This window comes from Embiotoca jacksoni, unplaced genomic scaffold (genome assembly GCF_022577435.1).
Source record: "Embiotoca jacksoni isolate LCO1_2020_lvr unplaced genomic scaffold, fEmbJac1.0.p SCAF_2, whole genome shotgun sequence".
In the NCBI taxonomy this organism is placed as follows: Eukaryota; Metazoa; Chordata; class Actinopteri; family Embiotocidae; genus Embiotoca; species Embiotoca jacksoni.
Window position 1 is genome coordinate 20751611 of NW_027185340.1, and position 19389 is coordinate 20770999.

A 19389-nucleotide genomic window follows, 5' to 3' on the forward strand; every position below is an offset into this window, starting at 1 on the left:
TCCCTCTTCTCCCCACCAGACATCCCTCTTCATCCCTCTTCTCCCCACCAGACATCCCTCTTCATCCCTCTTCTCCCTCTTCTCCCTCTTCTCCCTCTTCTCCCTCTTCTCCCTCTTCTCCCCACCAGACATCCCTCTTCATCCCTCTTCTCCCCACCAGACATCCCTCTTCTCCCCACTAGATGTCACTGTTTCACTGCCACTACGAACACAAGCGTTACGTTCAAATGTCAAAAATATGGTGAAATATTTTTGTATTAATTTATTTCAACGTGCTTTACTGTCACTAATAAAATAACAACTAACTAAATGCACAAAACGTGTTTAGAAATCACTTTCCCCCAAAACACTCCGGCATTTACAAATATTGATCAGGCATTATTGAGGGGCAGCTAAGTTTCCGGAAGAGCAACTGGTGCGAGTTTAATGGACCAGGAAGAGATATTTGTTTAGGTTTAGTCTGGAGAACGCACTTACTTTAGTTTCGTCGAATAGTTTGGCTCTTTTAAAGTCGTCAGGATGCCTTTATTTGCCCAGAATCCATTTGACCAAGATGTGGGTAAGTGCCCTGCTGTTTCTTACTGTGATACTCAGACATCGTTCAGGCCAACAACAGTCGAAGCTAACGTTAGCTTAGCTCGACTTCTCCTGCCGTCGTTGACGTGTAAATTATTTCAGCGCCGCTTTTATTTTTTTTATTTATTTTTTATTTTTGTCGCCACGACAACAAACACACAAAAAGTCTCAAGTCTCTTTCTTCACGGAAGTTGTTGACCAGCTGACGGCTGGTCAACAACTTCCGTGAAGTCCCTCGGTCTGTGTGAGCTCGAGTAAGACGAACTTTATATAAACACAGACTGGATGAGTCATGAGATCACCTGTCACAGTGTGGGTTTGATTATCATTATGAGTGGACATCTGAATAGATTATTGTTGAAACACAACACGACCCCACGATAATCGGCTCAGTGTCGTGTAACAGCCTCGTGTACAGAAAACAAGGCTGGAAGGGAGGCTGGCACTTCGTTTTACATTTAGCTTTTAACATGATTAATCAAATATTAAAAACAAATGACATCTGAAACCGTCGGTCAGTTATGGATTAGTTGGTGGAAATCAACTGTTATAACAAGTGAAATCATGTCGTGGTCGCAGGTCTCAGTTGGTTTCTTTCATCTCACTGTGTGTGATGGTCATTGTTGGGGAGTAACTAGTTACAAGTAATTAATAGTTCATAAATACAATTGTAAAAAATATCTAAATAAATGACAGTTACTATTGACAACGGGTTATCTGAATCCATTCTTATTTGTAAAAGGCGTATATGTCGTATTTTATTGTTACGTTACATCTTTCCCTCTGAGGGATTCATGAAGTATTTATCTGTCTTATCTTCTGTCTCCATCCAGACATTTATTTATACTGTTCATTTGTCAGTATGTGCTCAAGTATTGAGTGCTGTTTTCATCAGTCGAATCAATGTGAAAGGCTCGAAGAAACCGCAGTAAGGTGGTTCTCCGTGTCGAGAGATATTTAACAAGAGTCACTCAGGAACCCGTGTTAAAAAAAACAAACCTGTGAGCATCACTCAGCATGAAGTCCACCTGAATGTGGATTTGATTTGAGGTCCTGGGAACGTTTTTCTTTCACTGCAGTCAGCTGTGATCTACATACTTATAATGTACTTGAACAAGTAATCAAAAGATAATAACTTTTCACAAGTTCCATTACTTTGATGAAGTAGTTTAGTTTTTCAGTGACAAACTGACATTTTAATGATCACACGGTTAAATGAGGAAAAAAAAAAGTCAGCTCAATCGATGATAAATACAATGCTCAGTTAATGCCATAGTCAACATTGATATCAATTATTTATCAGCCTATCAACTGATAACACGTCAAATGATCAACTCGGTTCTTGTCACGACTCTTTTCTCATCTAAATGATTGCACCGCAGGTCTTGTATGACCAGACAATAGTGTCCTGTTATCCTAAACTAACTAATGAGTCACGAGTGACGCTGTCACCACGTGATTTCCTGCTTACATAAGCAGTAGTAGCCCCCCTCACCTGACAAGGAGACCACCTCCATTGCCATCATAATCGTTAATATATATTTATCAAATGTCACAAAAGTACCAATATACATAAAACAAGATTGATATTTATTTATGTGTGTGTTTTACCACGATAAAGCTTGTGTTTAATGATTTAATTGATTTTTATTTCAATCAAAGGCCAACAGGTTACGGTACAACATTCATCAGCACGAAAGTGTGTCATTTCAGTGATTGTTATTCATTTCTCTCTGACTGGTGTGTGTTCCCATGAATACATGATGTTTGAACACAAGCAGCCATGATGCTTCCTCACTGGACCGTATGTGTTGTGTCCATGTTTCACATATTTCCAGAGAAGGCAACCAATGAAAACAACACAACAGATGACTGGGGCCTCATTATGGACATCTGTGATAAGATTGGAACGGCACCCAATGGGTAAGCGGTAAAAAACAACAACAAGGCATTTCTCTTTTGAATAATGAGAGCACATTTGCATTTAAGTATCACTGTTGGTTTAAACAGTTGCTGACGTGCAGCCTTTTAATCAGAAAATAGTCGACCCTCAATGTCATCAGAAGCACAGCCGCTGTGTTTCTTGTGAATTTAATTCTTTTCTCTTCTGTTACAGACCGAAGGAGAGCTTGAGATCCATCATGAAGAGAGTCAACCACAAAGTGCCCCATGTTGCCATGCAGGCACTCAATGTGAGTGTGTTACTACATTTTATGACTGGAAATTGAGATGAGAATAGATTCTCTCCTACTTTGGACCCAAGATTCAGTCAATGTTGTTGTTTAGCTTATACTGAATATGCTTCATATATTGGGACACTGACATATGAAGTCAAAAATGATGAAATTACAAAATAAACCAACCTTAAGGTGTTTCACAAACCTCAAAATGTCACTCTGCCAGGGCCAAAACTCTTGTTCATATATTTGCGTGCAAATAAAGTTGTCCAAAATGAAAATGACTGACAATACACAGTTATCCCCCAAATTCTCAAATTCCTCCGTTTACCACAGATGTTCTGAATAACCTATCAAAACCTAAAGTACACAAAGTAAACAACAGAAAGATTCATATAGGGTCAGACTCCTATTTAGACATGAGAAGTGCAATTCAGCTGCAGTTGAACAGTAATCGATGGGATGCTCCTATTTTTACAGGCACACAGCAGAGTGCAATATTTCATACTGGGAGTATTTAACTCCAATGAGGCATGTGAGAGAGCTTTTTCTCTGTCTGAGTCATCATGAGCAAATACTGTCACATGGCTCTGGTCTATTTTTAAATGTCTGTAGTCACTCATTCTAACAATTAAAGCTCATTCATAATTAAAAAACAAAGCCTCTCAATCTATTAATATGTGCTTTAAATAATTCAGTAATGAGGATGGTAGAAAAAAGGAATTTAATTCAAATATTGAAAGAGACTCTTTTGGTTTTGCTGGAATTTCATTTGAACTTTCTTCTCGTTTAGTTACTCGGTGCTTGTGTATCAAACTGTGGCAAAATATTCCACCTGGAAATCTGCTCCAGGGAATTTGCCAGTGAAGTACGGAGTGTGCTGGGCAGGGTATGTGAAATCACCTTTTTCCTTACTTTTCCCTGTTTTTTTAATTATATATTGTTCGTAATAATTGTATGTCCTCCTAACCAGTGTTATTCTCACCCACGTGCTTCCTCACACTCTGAGGAACATTACCTGAAATGTCCAGACAGAATCATCACGACGTTCTTCCGACCATCTGGTCCTTAAAGTGCGTCTTTTATTGTGGAGTAATTATAGTCTGTTTGTGTGCGTGTTCCCGTGTAGGCCCACTCCAGGGTGTGTGAAAAGCTGAAGGCTATGATGGTGGAGTGGGCAGAAGGCTTCCAGAAGGATCCGCAGCTCAGCCTGATCGGTGCCACCATCAAGACTCTGAAAGAGGAGGGGATCAGCTTCCCCTCGGCTTCCTCACAGGTATGACATCATGGGTTTGAGATCGTACACGGAGCAAAGTGCAGAACTAATACTAGCCGTGTCTTTATATTTGTACGTGACAAATAACTAGAAACGTACGAGACAATAATAAAACTACGGTTTGAAAATATCAGCTTTACATAGCAGAGTAGTTAAGATTAGGAAAAGTATGTGTTCTTTGTTCTTTCAACCTTATTTTTCAAAACAAAATATCCTGAACCAAAATCTCTTTCATGTCTTTTGACTTTTATTGATATAGCCTTACTAAATTCAATCGACAGTTGACAACTTTGAAATATGTATTACTTAAAAAAAAAAACCACAGAAGTTTACAAAAGTGTTGTCAGGTCATGTTCCTCTTTATCTCTCACAGCCTTAAAGGGCCCAGTTAAGAAATCAAAGATTTCTCCCTCGTATGTAACCAACTGGGACATGATATCTACCTTAACATTCACAGCTTGGTGAAGCAAATTAGTATTTACTATTGTTTATTTCACCTCCTCTTAGAATGTAGAAAAACTATATACCGCCAGCTTTTATTTTGAAAACAGGAACTAATCATTCAGTGATATTTGGGAAGGAAAACTTTTCAACCACAGCCAGATTTACATCTTTTTGTTCATCCGGTTGTGTCAATAACATTTTGTCTAAAATGTTGGAAATTATATTAGCAGCCATCCCTCAGTTTTTTTTGTTTTTTGTTTTTTTTCCACACTGCTTTGTTTTGTTGCTTTTTTTCTCCTCATTACCGTTCGTACGTAGACCACAATAACAAAGTACGTGTGGATAGTTTCCGTGGAGCCTGAAGCCGTCATTATGTCCGTGGTTTCCCTGCAGACCAGCGTGAAAGGTCGAGTGAAGGGTCGAGTCGGGTCGGGTGGAGCTCGTCTGTCAGGGTTGAGAAGAGCTTCCAGTGGAATTTCCTCTTCACATATTTCACATAATTCAGTGGGTGTCTGTGTGTGGTGGACAGAGCTGCCCTCTGGTTTCTGCTTGTGAGAGTTTGTTCATTATGTAACGGGCTTTACATGTGTCACAGTGTGAAGTGGACTTTGGTCTCGGGATGTCGTAAAGCAGTTGACCCACATCGTTACCATCTATGACTGTTATTGTCTTTGTGAAGGCAGAATTTACTGCAGAGCTGTTGTGTAAGATTTTACATAAATATCTAAACAAGTGGCTTTATAGTCACATTTATAGTCGCATAGTAAATATAGAACACACTGTTTGATCCATTTCTCCCTGTTTGCATTATAAACAGACAACACGGACCACGGGCTAATGAACAGCATCACGGCTTTAGTCGGACTGATGTGAAATCGCTGATCATATTTGTTTTGTCCTCCTTTGTTCCCACTGGCTGCGCTCCATGTGGCTGTGTGGTGATGTGCTGCATGTTATGTTTGTTGGGTAGGGCTGAGAAACCTGCTTGAATGGAGAGCAGATGGCCCACGAGTCAGCAGGTATGACATTTAATCTCTCTCAGCTGATGAGTAAACAGCAGCAGGTTGTGTGACTCCAGCTGCGGCAGTATTTCCCTTTTAACTGTCAGCCATGCTGAACTGGAACGCCCATTTTTTTTTTAGACAGGTATTTTTTCCTGTTTGGATTCATTCACTATACTTAGGTTTTACAGTCCCTGTTGTAAACCTCATTGCCACGTTAGAGAGCTGTTAATGAGACACTCGGTTTGAGATGCGTTTCTGAACAACATGTGGTGCCCAGCATGAAGTGCAGGTGGCGTTAACACTCACTAGAAATCAGTTTATTGCCTTATTGTCTCTGTGCTACACTCCCACTCCTTCAACACGCACTCTGATGTGACCTTATCTTTGTTTATTGACCACAGGGTGCCCCCCCCCCAAAGGTCAGCACACCTGCTGCAAGCAAAGCATCCGGTGATGATGACCTGGCGAAAGGTAGCGTGAGATGTCATCATTCACACATCCAGTTTACAAACATACTTATTTTTTATTAGGAATAGAAAGTTTCAAATGATTGTTGACAAGATTTTATGTTCCCATGCCTCAAAGCGGGATTTTGTTGTGAACAACTTTTCTGAGAGCTGTTTCTATTCTAAAAATAAACAGAACAAAGATGAATTCTATGTCTGTGTCTGTGCCAAGCCCATATGTGTTGGATATTTGACAAGCATCCTCCATCCCTGTCTCTTCTGTTCTCTCTTCTTCCCCATCCGAACCTCCGCCTCTTCCAGCTATCGAGCTGTCCCTGCAGGAGCAGAAGCAGCAGGCAGAGACACGACCCGTGACCGTGACCTCTGACCCCCCAAGCTACGCCAACGGTGGCGGCGGGGGGCAGGTGGTCCGGAAGGTGCGCGCGCTGTACGACTTTGAAGCGGCCGAAGACAACGAGCTGACCTTCAAATCCGGAGAACTTATTCTAGTTTTGGATGACAGGTAAATCTTTCCGTCATGAGTCAGTGCTGCTTTTTTTTTTTTGTACTCCATCAGCCAATAGACAGGTTTCCAAGTGATGTCACCAGAGACATGAGCGTGCAGGTGTGGGGGTGGAAAACAACTCCAAATTTGTTGAATCTTAATGAGGATTTAACACAAGCTGTGTTTTTGTGGCTAAAACTGCTTGTTTCTCAAAAGTAATGTGGAACATTTCCGGTATCCAAAGAAGGACGGCGGTCCGACTGTGTGAGCCGTTATCTCCTCAGTAGTCTGGTCAGCACCACGACTCTATGAAAGGGTTTATAGTTTAGCTCTGAAACTGCAGGAATAAACAGACGGTTTAAGGTAAGACAGCTGGCTGTGTCACGGCTATTGAGTGAATATCGCTGCTGACGTTTGTCTGGATCTTGTTTGACAGGCATTCAGAGCAGTAAAGAATTTAGTTGGAAAATAAATAAATGGTGTGCTGAGTCTCTTTTTGGGATCCTGTGCGGCTGGTCAATAAAACGTTGTTTTCCCCGAGTTTGTGGAAGTCTTATAGTTTAGGGATCTTCCTCCAAGCATTTTTTTAAATTATAAAAAAAAAAATGCAATTTCACATAATTTTTTGACCATTATTATTAATATTATATCTGTTTGAAATGTTCCAAAGATTTTATAAAGCAAGAGCAGATAATTAACAAACAACACCCAAAAAAGCCTCGTCTTTAGGCTTTTTGGTAAAGAAGTCCAGTGGGAACGAAATACAACCATTAGAGCTGTAAGAAGTCATTCAGTTGTCATGTTTTGCACAATGAAATGAATCCTTCACTGAAACACGTTCTAACCGGTAGAGATGCTCGACCTGTTCACATCGCAGTCATCTCAATATTTTTTAGAAAGGTGCTCAGTTTTCTAACATGCTGCCGTTATAATAACCAGAATGACCGTAGCAATGCTGTTAACCTGTGCAGCTGCCAGACAGCATGCTGACATTGCCTTTGTGCATCGCCATCACTGCTACCAGGAATATGTATCATGTCATATTCATGACAGATGTCAATCAAAGCTGGCATGTGGTTTAGAAATAAAGTTTGCAATGGAGTGATGAGTAGCACATAAAAACTCACCTTCAAACGGTCATTTTACGGTTTTATTTCTGACTACTGGAAATACGCATGTTTTATTAATACTTTGTAGAATTTTGTTTTCTACTCTCCTGCTGCACGCTCATCCTGGATTGTTTGGAAATGAGAATCTAATCAGTTTGGGTTCAAACTGGGATATTTTACAGAGTACAGATAAACATCATATGATTTCATTCTTTAAGTACATACAGTTCAATGTGACACTTACGCAACAAATCCCTTTTATGAAGCTTGTGATGTCGCGGGGTTTGTTTACCATGTGACAGGAAGCCAGCCAGAAGTATGAATCCCCACAAACTCACAGATACTGTTTTTTTAGACTGATATAAATGGTACAAACGGTGCATAAACTAATCAAAACAGCTGTAAAATAAAATACTTTTTGTTGTTGTTGCTTAGAATGAATCAGGAAGGCTGTATCTTCATACAGCCTTCCTGACCTGGAATGTATATTTCCTCCACACACTGCAGATTAATTAAGTTTGAAAAACCCATTCAGCCACTGACTTTAACGGAGCTGTTACAGACATCATTCTCTCAGAAGAAATAAACATCATGTACTGATGTTTATTTCTTTCATGCTTTTGTTTACAGCGATCCAAACTGGTGGAAAGGAGAGAACCACAGAGGAGTCGGACTTTTCCCCTCCAACTTCGTCACAACTAATCTGCACGCTGAGCCAGAGACAGGTTGGTCTTTTTAGTCTGTCTCAACGTTAATGCTGTCCCTCCTTTGTTACCGCACACTCTGTCTTTTATTTTGTACCTCTAGAAATTATACCAGCATCTTTGCTGCACAGCGCCTAGATTCAATCTGACCAAATATTTTTCAAAACTGCTAATTGAACATAAACTTCTCCTCCATAGTGGTTTATGCTGAGAAGATCTCCAGCCCTGAAGAGACCAGCCTGGAAACCAAAGTTGAGCCTGAGCCCGTCTTCATTGACGAGGTGAAACATTTCTTCGGTGCACATTCGCTTCCAAACCCAAATCATCTCTCAGTCAAGTTACCAACCCAGTTCTGCTCTCCTCGTTGTGCAGGGGAAGATGGACCGAACTCTGTCACTGCTGCAGAATGCAGATCCTGCAGATCCGGTTCCTGACTCCGCAGAGCTCATCCAGCTGGAGGGTATGAACGTTAAAGCCCGCGTAAAGCCAGGCCTACTGTCAGTCTGACGCAACTTTAGTTTTCTAACTCCGTCTCTGTGCTCCTCTCCATCTGTCGATATCTGGTTGAACAGGTGCATGTGAACAGATGAACCCCATGATTGATGAGAAGCTACAGGAGATTGACAGGTAATGTGCTAAAGATAATTATAATTATAATAAACAGTGAAGATTAAGGGCTGGGCAAAGACCTTGCAATTGTCTATCTCTAGCCAGCCATTACTGTATTTATCCTGGAACTTCAAAGGCAAAATCTGTATTTTTGTACGAATGAAAAGATTCTTGATCCAGTAAGTTCAATTTGTCTTTGTTGCAGGAATCACTCTGAGTTGTCAGAACTGAATGTAAAGGTCTTGGAGGCCCTGGAGCTTTACAACACGCTCATGAATGAGGCTCCGTACTACTCTGCCTATTCCAAGATGCAGCCGCAGTATCCACCAGCCGGCTCGGCTGTGGCCATGCAGGTCAGAACGATGCACTGAAGTGCTCCTGTTTACTGCTCAGATTCTCAACGACACATTTCATTTTGGATTATACATTGTTTTAAAGAAAATGAAGCGATACTTAACTTGACTTTGTGCCTCAAATTAACCCATCAAAAGAAAATCATAACCTGAAGTAACCAAATGAAAAGGATGTTAGCTCCCACACCGCACTTTATTAGGTTTGCTTCCCAGTGACTGGCTATTGAGTCTATATGAAAATGGAGGTAGTCTTCGGGTCTGAAAAGTGAAGCCAACGCCTGAAAGTGCAATACCACTGAGGGCCAGTAGGGGCCGGCTCCACAAAAACTCCCTTTCAAAAAGCGTCAACGTCTCATGAAATACAACGTCAATAGATTTTTTTTTTCCACAAGTCGCTAAATTCACTCCGTCTGATCAGTGTTCTGGTGATTATTCTGAAAATAATCCCATCATTAATCAGATATTAGGCCTCAAAGAGAGCTGTGTTTGGGGGCGTGTCTGCGTTGATTGACAGGCCTGGAGTGCAGTCAGTTTGCCGGTGTAGGTGGGAGGGTGTCGTATCCTCTGGTTGGCAGTCGGATCTACCCTTCACTCCTCTTCAGCCCGTCCTGATATGGTCACTTCTGGATCCAAAAAGCTGCAGATGGTGACGGACGAAATGCCAGACTGGAGGCTTTAAAACGGCAGCTCTCAAAACCAAAGGGTGACCTCACAGTGGGATGCGTCTTGTGGCCAGCTAATGTAAATTCACAGTCTACACTGACATTGTTCATCAATCAAATAAGAAAGATTTTGGTTTGGATGACCTGTGTAGTAGAGAGACAAACACAGTTCAGACGTGATGTGATTGGTCTTTGGAAAGTGTTGCTTCTCGATCTGAAAGGCAGAAAGCTGAACACACTGTCTGTGTCTCGAGTCTGTATTGGATTTCAGGTTTGCTTGAATAACTTTAAATCCAATAACCAATATCCTCCTCCTGTTGGGGCACTGCAGCCCCCGCTTGTCTGTCCTGTCACATGTACTGAATCAATAGAAGGCAGAGCTGAGTCATACATAGTTTAAGAACGGATTAAGTCGGAGGTCATTTCACAGTTCAGGAAACCCAAGACTGAAGATTTTTTTTGTGTTGAAAGAAGTTTACTTCGACAGAATGTAACTTTCCCAGCAGCACGTCGACTGATCGTATTGCTGAATTTCAGCGCCGTCACTGTTGTCTGTTGATCCTTTGTGATTTCATAAAGACAGAGGGCAGATGTAGAAGACAGTTTGATAAACCAGCGAGTTAATTATACCTACTATACATTTTGTTCCTTAATTCTCACATTCGGTGTCTTACATGCTGTGTTCATGTGGGCTGTATTTGGCCAGAAGAACAGAAGATTTTTCTTCTTGGACTCGTCCAGATAGCTTGACATTCAGTCAGCTGATTTATTTATTTTTTTCTGCCCCGGAGAGTCGGAGGCTGTCAGAGTTTTCTTGGCATTGGCTGTTTTCTTAGTAATGATTGATGTCACTGTCTCTCCCTGGAGATTTAGAAAGCTGTCCACTCCACTGTGCGGGGCCGCACCACAGCGCTGCTCAACTTATTATGATTTGCCCTCCATTTTTTTTTTTTTTTTGCAGAGCACTGTAAAACTCACTACCGGGTCTGTTCTTGCACCTGCAACAAAGATTCTGTGATACAGGAGCTTTTGAAACGACAAAAATAAAATGCTGATTGTACATTCTTATTTTATAGTAAGCAAGCAGCTCGACCGTGATCTCTCTCTGGTGTTTTAAACGTGTGGAAAATAATGAAGGAACAGTCTAAACATTTTATATCTCTGTTACTATAAAGCAGACATGTTGTGGAGTTCGAACAGTCATTGGTTGACTTCTCCTGTGATGGTGAGTTTCTAGGTTTAACCTGGGCCTGAACTGATAATCACTTTTTGAGGAAATGGAAAGAAACTTTGACAGGGTTGAAGAAGGATTTGGCCATCAGGGTTTTTATATAATAACTTAATGACAAATGCGTAGTTTTTGTTCTGTTACTCAGTTTGTACTTTTTACTCTGAGTTTACAAGGAATAGTTTGACATTTGAAAAATACACTTTTTCACTTTCTTGTAAAGACTTTTGCCACTGTCATGTCTGTGTGCCGTTAACTTCATTTTAGCATAAAGACTGGAAACATTGTTTAACAGCACCTCTGAATTTCAATAATGTTATATGTTATATGTTTAATATGTTCAAACTACCTATTAAAACGACATGCCGTGTGGTTACAATTTACTTTTACTGGATTACATTTCTTGGTTGGACACTGAGTTAATGAAGTCTTGCCAAATTCTGAAATCACTTCTTTAGGCATTTTTCACAAAACGTCAAACTATTCCTTAAATACGGTTTCATTTTCTGCCTTGTGACAGTTTATAAATCTTTTGTTGTGGTGTACTTTTATTTTGAAATGTCCGTGTTGGAGGTGCAGCATCCTCAGGCTGGCTATTCCCTGTGGATTATTGATCAGTTGTCAGCTACCATGTGGTGTATGAACTGTACATGCTGTGTTTCTATCCTCTCACTCTCTATTTACTTGAGTAATCAGTTGACTGGTGACACTCTTTCTGCATCCTTATTATGCTCCCAGAACACATTAAAGCTGACTTGCTCCTCTCCTGGTCTTCTCAGGGCTACCTTGGACCAGCTGCCGCTCCTTACCTGCCTCCAGCGATGCCCCAGGTTCCCCCTGCGCAGGCCTACAGTCTGGCCAGCGACCAGCCTGGACCGCTGCATTCACTGCCCCCCAACGTCTCAGCGCCTCCCAACAGCCAAGCTGCTCAGCCTCCCTACATGAGGTAAGAAAACAAGCTGCTACAGTTGTATAATGTTGGCTTTGAGAGCAGGCTTAACTTTGTAATCTTACAAGGTTTTATGAAAATATAGTTAACTCTCACTAAAAGAAGCATTTTATGGAGCCGTTGTTCAGCGCAGGATTTTGTCGTCCTCACTTTCCATATTTAATGTCGTCGCTAAATTTCCCATCTGTATTTTCTTCCCAGCAGTGGCATGAACGCTCAGTACATGAACCATGCTGGAGGTCCGTACCCTCCCCAGGCGGGCGTGTCCATGGATATGTCGACCTATCACAGCTCCAGCATGCATCCCGTGTCCTATCCTGTCGCTGCTCCTCCTCACCAGCCTCCGCAGCAGCAGCAGCAGGCGGCGTATTACCAGCAGCCTCTGCTGTAAAACTCCCACTGACAGCAGACCTGACATGAACACACACTTCTGAAATTTCAGCTGCCAGCTGCGTGTTCGTTTGACTTACCGTGTGTGTGTGTGTGTGTGTGTGTGTGTGTGTGTGTGTGTGTGTGTGTGTGTGTGTGTGTGTGTGTGTGTGCGCGTGTGTGCGCGTGTGTGTGTGTGTGTGTGTGTGTGTGTGTGCGAGTGTGCGTGCGGTTATTGCTTTGGCTTATTTTTTGTGCCTGTCAAGCTGAATTGAACACACCTGGGGAAAGTTTAAATAAGTCAGGTGTGTGTGTGTAACACAGGTCTGCTGTGCATCAGTCAGGACTCAGCATGTGAGGCTAAACACGGTGCCTGGGGTCTCCTCCTGTCCTCCACCTCTTCATCATGGCCGACTGAAAGCAACGCTGGTTTTCACAAACATTGGTCCATCGGTCAACACAGAAGGAGAGCTGGGTTTACCCACCAGTACAGGACCATGTAACAGAGCAGTTTGATTCACGGAAGATTAGCATTTTGCAATCTAATCAACACAACATGCGAGGTGTTTAAAGAGGGTTCGACCACACTAGTGTAGAAACATTTGAAAAAACAACGCTTACTTTTCTGCTTTCTATTCACGCAGCCTCGACTACACCGGCATGCGTTCAGCCACAACACTGCTGTGCACGCGGAGTATTTTGGCATCCTTTAGATGCGAGATGAGTGTAATTGCATACACAAGTTGGAATAAAATAGGCTAAAATATACTTTGAAACCCTGCAAGTAAAGTGCAGCAGAAGCTTTTACATGAACCATCATGTGGTCAAAACTAAGACATATCTTCTCTCAGAAATGTGTCTGTGTCTATAATAATAATGTAATAGCAGCTGGAAAACCAGAGATGTTCCAAAATGGTCATGAATGGCATTAGTTAGTGTGAAATGACTCCTGTTTGATGCCTAAATGTAAGTTTAATCTTTATCTGCATTAGTGGCCCAAATTTTGTCTTTAAATTTTACATTTTTTTGTTTTCTTGTAACCGTTGGTGATCAATCTGAAGGCAGCCACACTTTATTCTGCCTGTTTCTTTGTCCTTTTTCATGCTGATGGAAACACTCGAGGATTGATGTGAGAGCTCATCTTTCTGCAAACCCGGCACTTGTTATTAAATCTGCGGGATGCGGTGCAGCTTCTCCCTTCAGGACAAAGTGTGCAGGGTTTTGTTTTTTCTTCCTCTCCAGCATCCATCACTGTAGCTGATCGGTGTCTTGAACAGAATATCTGAAGCAATTTTTTTCAAATGTTAGACATGTATAATGTTAACAGTTCTATCGGTTTCTTTCCCATAAACTCACTGCCTTGTGATGCATTCTGCAGTCGCATTTGAGATATTTAAGTAAAGTCTGTGTGTGTGTGTGTGTGTGTGTGTGTGTGTGTGTGTGTGTGTGTGTGTGTGTGTTTACATGTCTTTTTTTTTTTTACATGTCTATGCGTGTTCATGGTAAACAGATTTTCAGAGGATCGTTAAACTAGTTAAATTTATTCGATCAAATGCTGCATCTCTTGGTTCTTGCATCATTACCTTTCTGCCTCTCTTCACGTGTGGGGTTTCTTCCATTTAGTGGAACCTGTTTGGCTTCCATGTTTTATGCAAATGCACAATACTGAGATGTTTCATGTCTATATAGTTCAATTTCAACATTGTCAATAACGTTGCCTGTACTTTGATTTATATATTGATATATACATAAGGAGACATCATTCATGTGTAATTTACATGGTTGAGAAATGTGTAATTATTATTCTGACTTCTGCTTTTACTTTGATTGTGTTGACAAACTGTAAATGGAACAAAATTTTCATAAAGTTTCGAATCTTTAGTTGTTAGAACGAAGAAAGAAGTGAAACGTTGTGTTTAAACCTACTGTTGTTTTTCTTGAGTCAAACTTCAAGTAGCTTTTATAGAGTCTATTCAGTCCTGTTGCAGTTACTCTGTAGTTATGATTTTAGCCCGAACTGTCTATATTTCTGTTAACTCCCGCCATGATGTTGAAGGCGTTGTATATTGGTTGTAAAATACCTGGATTGGTCAGTGACAACGGTGTCGCACCTTAGCTTTGTAAACATTTATTTACCACTGAATGCCTTGTTTTTTTTTTCTGTAGAGATCAAAGAATGACAACGAAACATAAGTTAACTTCTGTCCCAGAATCCTCTGGATTTGTATAATTCTGTACATTTGAAATATTCCAGGAAAAGTTGCTTTATCCAGGATAAAAAATAAAAAAAAAATGCTTTTGTAACAGAGCAAACTTATAAATATTCTTTGAAATAATAATAAAAAAAAAAAAGTCCTGTTTTAATAATGGTGTTTCTTTTTCCCCCGGCAGTTCATTTGGATCTGTTTAATTACACATCGACAGTTAAATGGAACATGATTAAACTTGTACCTTTCCACCCGGGGTAATTAGCCTCTCCTGCACACATCAGCAGCTGCGTGACGTGCAAACCAATCATATGATCAGAGAAGACATGATTTATTCATTGAAATCTTTATAGCTTCTGATTTTTATTTTTCTAATGAGTACTCCGTGACATTTTTAAATGCCAGTCCTCTTCTGTTTCTTCCAGGACACATACAAAGTGTGAAGGTTTTCATCAGACCTGCTGAGATTGCTTGAAAACAGCACAGCTGGTGGCTCGGTCTGCTGAGGATAACTGAGTAGATCTGATCATCTGTTGTTTATCCTGGTGAGATATGCTGAGAGAAAAACTCGCCAGTTTTTTTTTTTAAGTGAAGAAAACAGCACTCACTAATTGGAAAGTGGGTGTTATGTGGGGCTACGAATATATATAACTTGTATACTGTTAATGGGCGTGTTATTAACCTTTTTACCTGTGTGAAGTTACCAGTCATCGACTTGATTTCTTTTTTTTAAAGCTCTTTAATATTCATGCTTTGATCATTTTAACAAATCTAATAAACAGGCTATTTGTACAGTACTGCAAAGGCAGTGTTCAGTTTATATGAGGGTGGTTGTAGTTTTATACTGTAGCCCGAAAGGAACCTGAACTCAAAATGTGAGCGTTTATGCTGCCTTCAAATGCTCCTGGTAAAATATAACTTCTCAAATCAGTCTATATAACCTATTATTTTATAAATATAAAATGTGCATGGTTATAATCAGGAGTTAGTTCTTTGGATTTTTGCCTTTTAATTTTAGTGTTAATAATGTTTTATTATATTTCCCTCCTCTTGTTTACAATAGTACAGGATTTCAGGCTAGTATAGTATAGAATAGAATAGAAGTATTTGAATAAATAAATAACTAAATAATGTAGTTTCAGGCTAATTTAAGTGTCTGTAAGTGCATGTATTTAGGACTTTTTCTGTATGTATAAATTAACATGTTTAAATATAATACCATGTGCATTAATTTTAAAATAGTGCAACATTTGATGGCTTCTCTAAAGTCTTTATTTTATTCCATTCGTGCATCGATTGCATTTCAAAGTGCTCAAATTCTGAAGTTCAGCGTTGTCCATGAACGCAGCACCACAGAAACCCTGTGTGGTGGGAGAGGGGAGGGGGGGGGGGCGAGTTATCTGATAAACTAACAGCGTCCGTGCAGATCTGCTGCAGTAGCGGGACACATCCGAGAAAGACGTCGGTACCGAGTTTGCTTCTTCCTCTTTTATCTCCTCTGTCAGAGCGAACCGGAGCCAAGCTGGAGCCGGCGGTTCACTGCCCGCCACCGGAGCAGCAGCAGTTCCAGTGGAGCGGCGCGGAGCGGCAGCCTCCGCCCTGGACCGACGAACTGGCTGAGATGTCCCGGCACATCTACACCCGACACGGGATAGGAGACGGGCTGCAGAAGCCCGTGTTTCAGGTAGGAAATAAAACCACCAGAAACACCGCAGTGATTTTAATTATACGAGAACACATGCACCTGCAGCCTACAAATATATACAGCATACAAATACTGATGGAGAAAAAAAAAAAAGAATGCATTCATAATATAACTGCACACTATTTTAAAAACAAAGGATACTGATCCCTGGAGACACTGGGAGCTGTTTCTACTGCTCTGTGTGTGTGTGACTGAAAATGCGTTTTTCATCACTGCTAACAATTCCCTGAGGAGTCATTAGTCAAACACGGGCACAGGTCCTGCAGTGTGGGGAGAGTCTGATTTATTCAAACAGAAATGAAATGGGCTGCTCAATTATTAAGCATCTTCTGATGGAACTTGGCTCGTGATGTAGGAGCTGCTTCAAGTCACTTTCCCACTGAAGAAATACACTTTTTGCAGGGAGCAAGATTGTCTGTTTTAGTTTTTGTGCTGAAGACTTATTGTCTCTAAAGTATCAGGGACAAAATGGGAATTCGATGAATGAATAACTGAAAGAAAATTAATTAGTCTCTATTTTGATATTATTCCATTTTTTAAAGCATAACATAGTTCCAGTTTCTGAATTGTGTTAATTTCCTGTGTGTTTCAGGTAGACTGTGATGAATCTGAACATACAATACAGCTCCATGGCAACTGAGCAAATTCAGCCCTCTCATAAGGGCCCTAATTGTTGTCAAAAGCTCCTGAAATAGCGAGTATGTGCTCCTGGAGCTGAGGCTGATTTGCCAGCTGAATATATTTTGGGTGTCTTTGACTGTCGATCAGTCAAAATGAGAAACCTGAAGATGTCACTTTGCATGTCAGGAAACTGTGATGGCCTTCTGTCACGATTTTTAAACATTTGACTATTAATCAGAAACATAATTAGCAGATTAATCTCTAAAGATGATAACTGATAAATGAATTGCCCCATTTAAAGCTCCTTCCGTGTTGTGAGGGCACTTCTGTTATCCATTCTTGCATGCTAAAGTTTTATTTGGACCTGTCCTGGAAATGATGAATTATCTCCTCATTTGAGATCTTGCAGCAGCTTGCAGGGCAGATTATTACATAAGTTTGGAAGCATCCACTTTGTCCCAGATGCTCTTTTTTCGGTGTCACGAGGGGACAGGATGCCACACAAACAGAGCTGGAACAGCAACGAGGTGAAGCCGTTTATAAGATTTCTCCCCTCCTCTTGCATCTCAGGTGAAGCATCACCTCATTTCAGCGAAACAAATCGTCTCAGTAGGTCAGACAAAGCAGGTCCGTGCAGCCCAGTATCGTCCATGCAAAGATAAATGGATTTTGGTCTGGTAGGGTGAGAGAGCTGTGAAAGATTGACTTCATATAATCAGGTCATCACAGAGGACAAGAGACAGCTGGACGGAGCCCGAGCCGTGACAACCCCAGGGACCAAGATGCTGGTTTTAATGGGGGTTGCTGAGAGGAAGGTGCCCTTGGTTTTGTGTAGGAGGAGAGCGAGGGATAAACATGGTGAAAGACACATCAAAAGCACACTCATGGATACAGAAAGTGTCATTTGTGCGTTTGTTTTGGCCCCCACCAGGCTAACAGAGGCACCTACTCCAGACGCAGTCGACTGAAGAGGTCCGACGGCAGCACCACCTCCACCAGCTTCATCCTCAGACAGGTAGGACGTTTTATTTAGTTATGATTTGAACCTACATTGTTTTTTTTACAGTCCAAACATGCTGTAGTAGTCATGCTTCATGTGCTTTGTTGACTCCAGGGGTGTGCTGCCAGTCACAATGCCCAGCTGTTTAAATGTGTACAGCAACTTTCTAACTGTAATGTTTGCATGTTGACCCTCTAGCTCAATGCTAAACCTACTAACACTAGAGCATTTTAAAATGTTCTGGGCTAACAGTGTGTTAGCCAATGTTAATTTTTTAACATGAACAGTATGTTTTTTTAATTTATCAAAACATTTTCGCTAAAAAAGAGAGTGGGAGTGCTTAGAGTTTATAATGAACTTGTTTTTTGTTAGACTCAATATATACTGGTGACTGTTTTAAGAATAAGTACATTTCTTACTTACTTACTTACTATACTTATTGGCTGACATACTGTATGTTCAGACTAGAATATCTGCGGTAAGTTGAATTTGGCAAGTATCAGCAATGTCGTTTATATTGATTGGGTTTATAGACTGTTTATACAAATGGAAGTCATCTGTGGGTCTGAAAAAAGCAGCCGATGAAGAAGCGCCTTAAAGTACAGTACCACTGAGGGCCACTAGGGGCTGGCTCCAATAGACTCATTCAAAAACCATCAACTTCTGTCATGAAATACAAAGTCATGAATTTTTTCCACAACTCATTGTGGTGTCATTCACTCAATTCACTGCTTCTGAAGAGTGTTCTGGTCATCCTTCTGATGATAATACCATCATCAATTAGATATCAGGTCTCAAAAAGAACTATGTTTGGGGGCGTGTTTGGTAGGATTGACAGGCCTGGGTGATGTCAGGTTGCAGATATAGGTATATTGGGTTCTCTGTCAGATCCACCGCTCGCTCCTTCCCAGCTCGTCCAAATATGGTCACTTCTAGCTCTAAAAAAAAAAAATCAAGATGGCGACGGCCAAAATGCCAGACTTGAGGATTTCAAAGCGACAGCTCACAAACCAGTGGGTGGTTTGCCGCCTGGTTGGGTTCCACTTCAAACAGCTAGAGCTGACAAAGTGCAGCTTATACTGATTAAAAGTTGACCCAGATAAACAGGAATCTGTAGGCTCTTAAAATGCCCACCATACATGATAAACAGTTTTTCATCGGGTAACACCTTCATTCATGCAATCCCCACTAGTTGTGAGAAGGTAAGATCAAACTTCCCAGTAATCACCTGGGGAAAAAAAACATGGATAATCAACAAGAATTTTTGAAATACATTTAGTGTCCCTTTCCTTATTAGCAGGACATTTTTTACCTTTGCTTAATTAAAACTGCAAGTCAGAGGATAAATACCAGCACTACAACAACGAGTCAGTAAACAAGGATGTTGTTGTTCTAAACATTCTCAACTGCAACTCTACCAAATTTGATGCAACAGAAATAAAGCA

General features: G+C 40.9%; 2 protein-coding genes across 2 annotated transcripts in view; both read left to right on the plus strand.

Annotated features, from left to right (window-relative positions):
• The first annotated feature begins 402 nt into the window (after positions 1–402).
• Positions 403–15287, plus strand: stam2 (signal transducing adaptor molecule (SH3 domain and ITAM motif) 2). Its single transcript, XM_069154990.1, has 14 exons — positions 403–559; positions 2415–2499; positions 2693–2768; positions 3547–3642; positions 3883–4029; positions 5879–5948; positions 6245–6446; positions 8168–8262; positions 8440–8522; positions 8614–8701; positions 8814–8868; positions 9056–9203; positions 11873–12039; positions 12244–15287. Exons 1-14 carry the CDS (start codon positions 520–522, stop codon positions 12431–12433), a joined length of 1542 nt encoding a protein of 513 aa, XP_069011091.1. The 5' UTR covers positions 403–519; the 3' UTR covers positions 12434–15287.
• Positions 15288–16041: 754 nt separating this feature from the next.
• cacnb4a (calcium channel, voltage-dependent, beta 4a subunit) overlaps positions 16042–19389 on the plus strand; it is a 37544-nt gene continuing 34196 nt past the window's right edge. The window contains exons 1-2 of the mRNA XM_069154993.1: positions 16042–16302; positions 17876–17959. Coding sequence (XP_069011094.1) covers positions 16240–16302; positions 17876–17959 — 147 coding nt within the window. The 5' untranslated portion in view covers positions 16042–16239. The remainder of the gene's footprint in view (positions 16303–17875; positions 17960–19389) is intronic.

What these genes read in the sequence shown, in the direction of transcription:
- stam2 (XM_069154990.1), top strand. Translation starts at nt 520, where the DNA reads ATGCCTTTATTTGCCCAGAATCCATTTGACCAAGATGTGG. An exon ending in TGATGATGACCTGGCGAAAG is followed by an intron (nt 5,949 to 6,244) that starts GTAGCGTGAGAT and finishes CGCCTCTTCCAG; the next exon opens with CTATCGAGCTGTCCCTGCAG. An exon ending in GCTCGGCTGTGGCCATGCAG is followed by an intron (nt 9,204 to 11,872) that starts GTCAGAACGATG and finishes TGGTCTTCTCAG; the next exon opens with GGCTACCTTGGACCAGCTGC.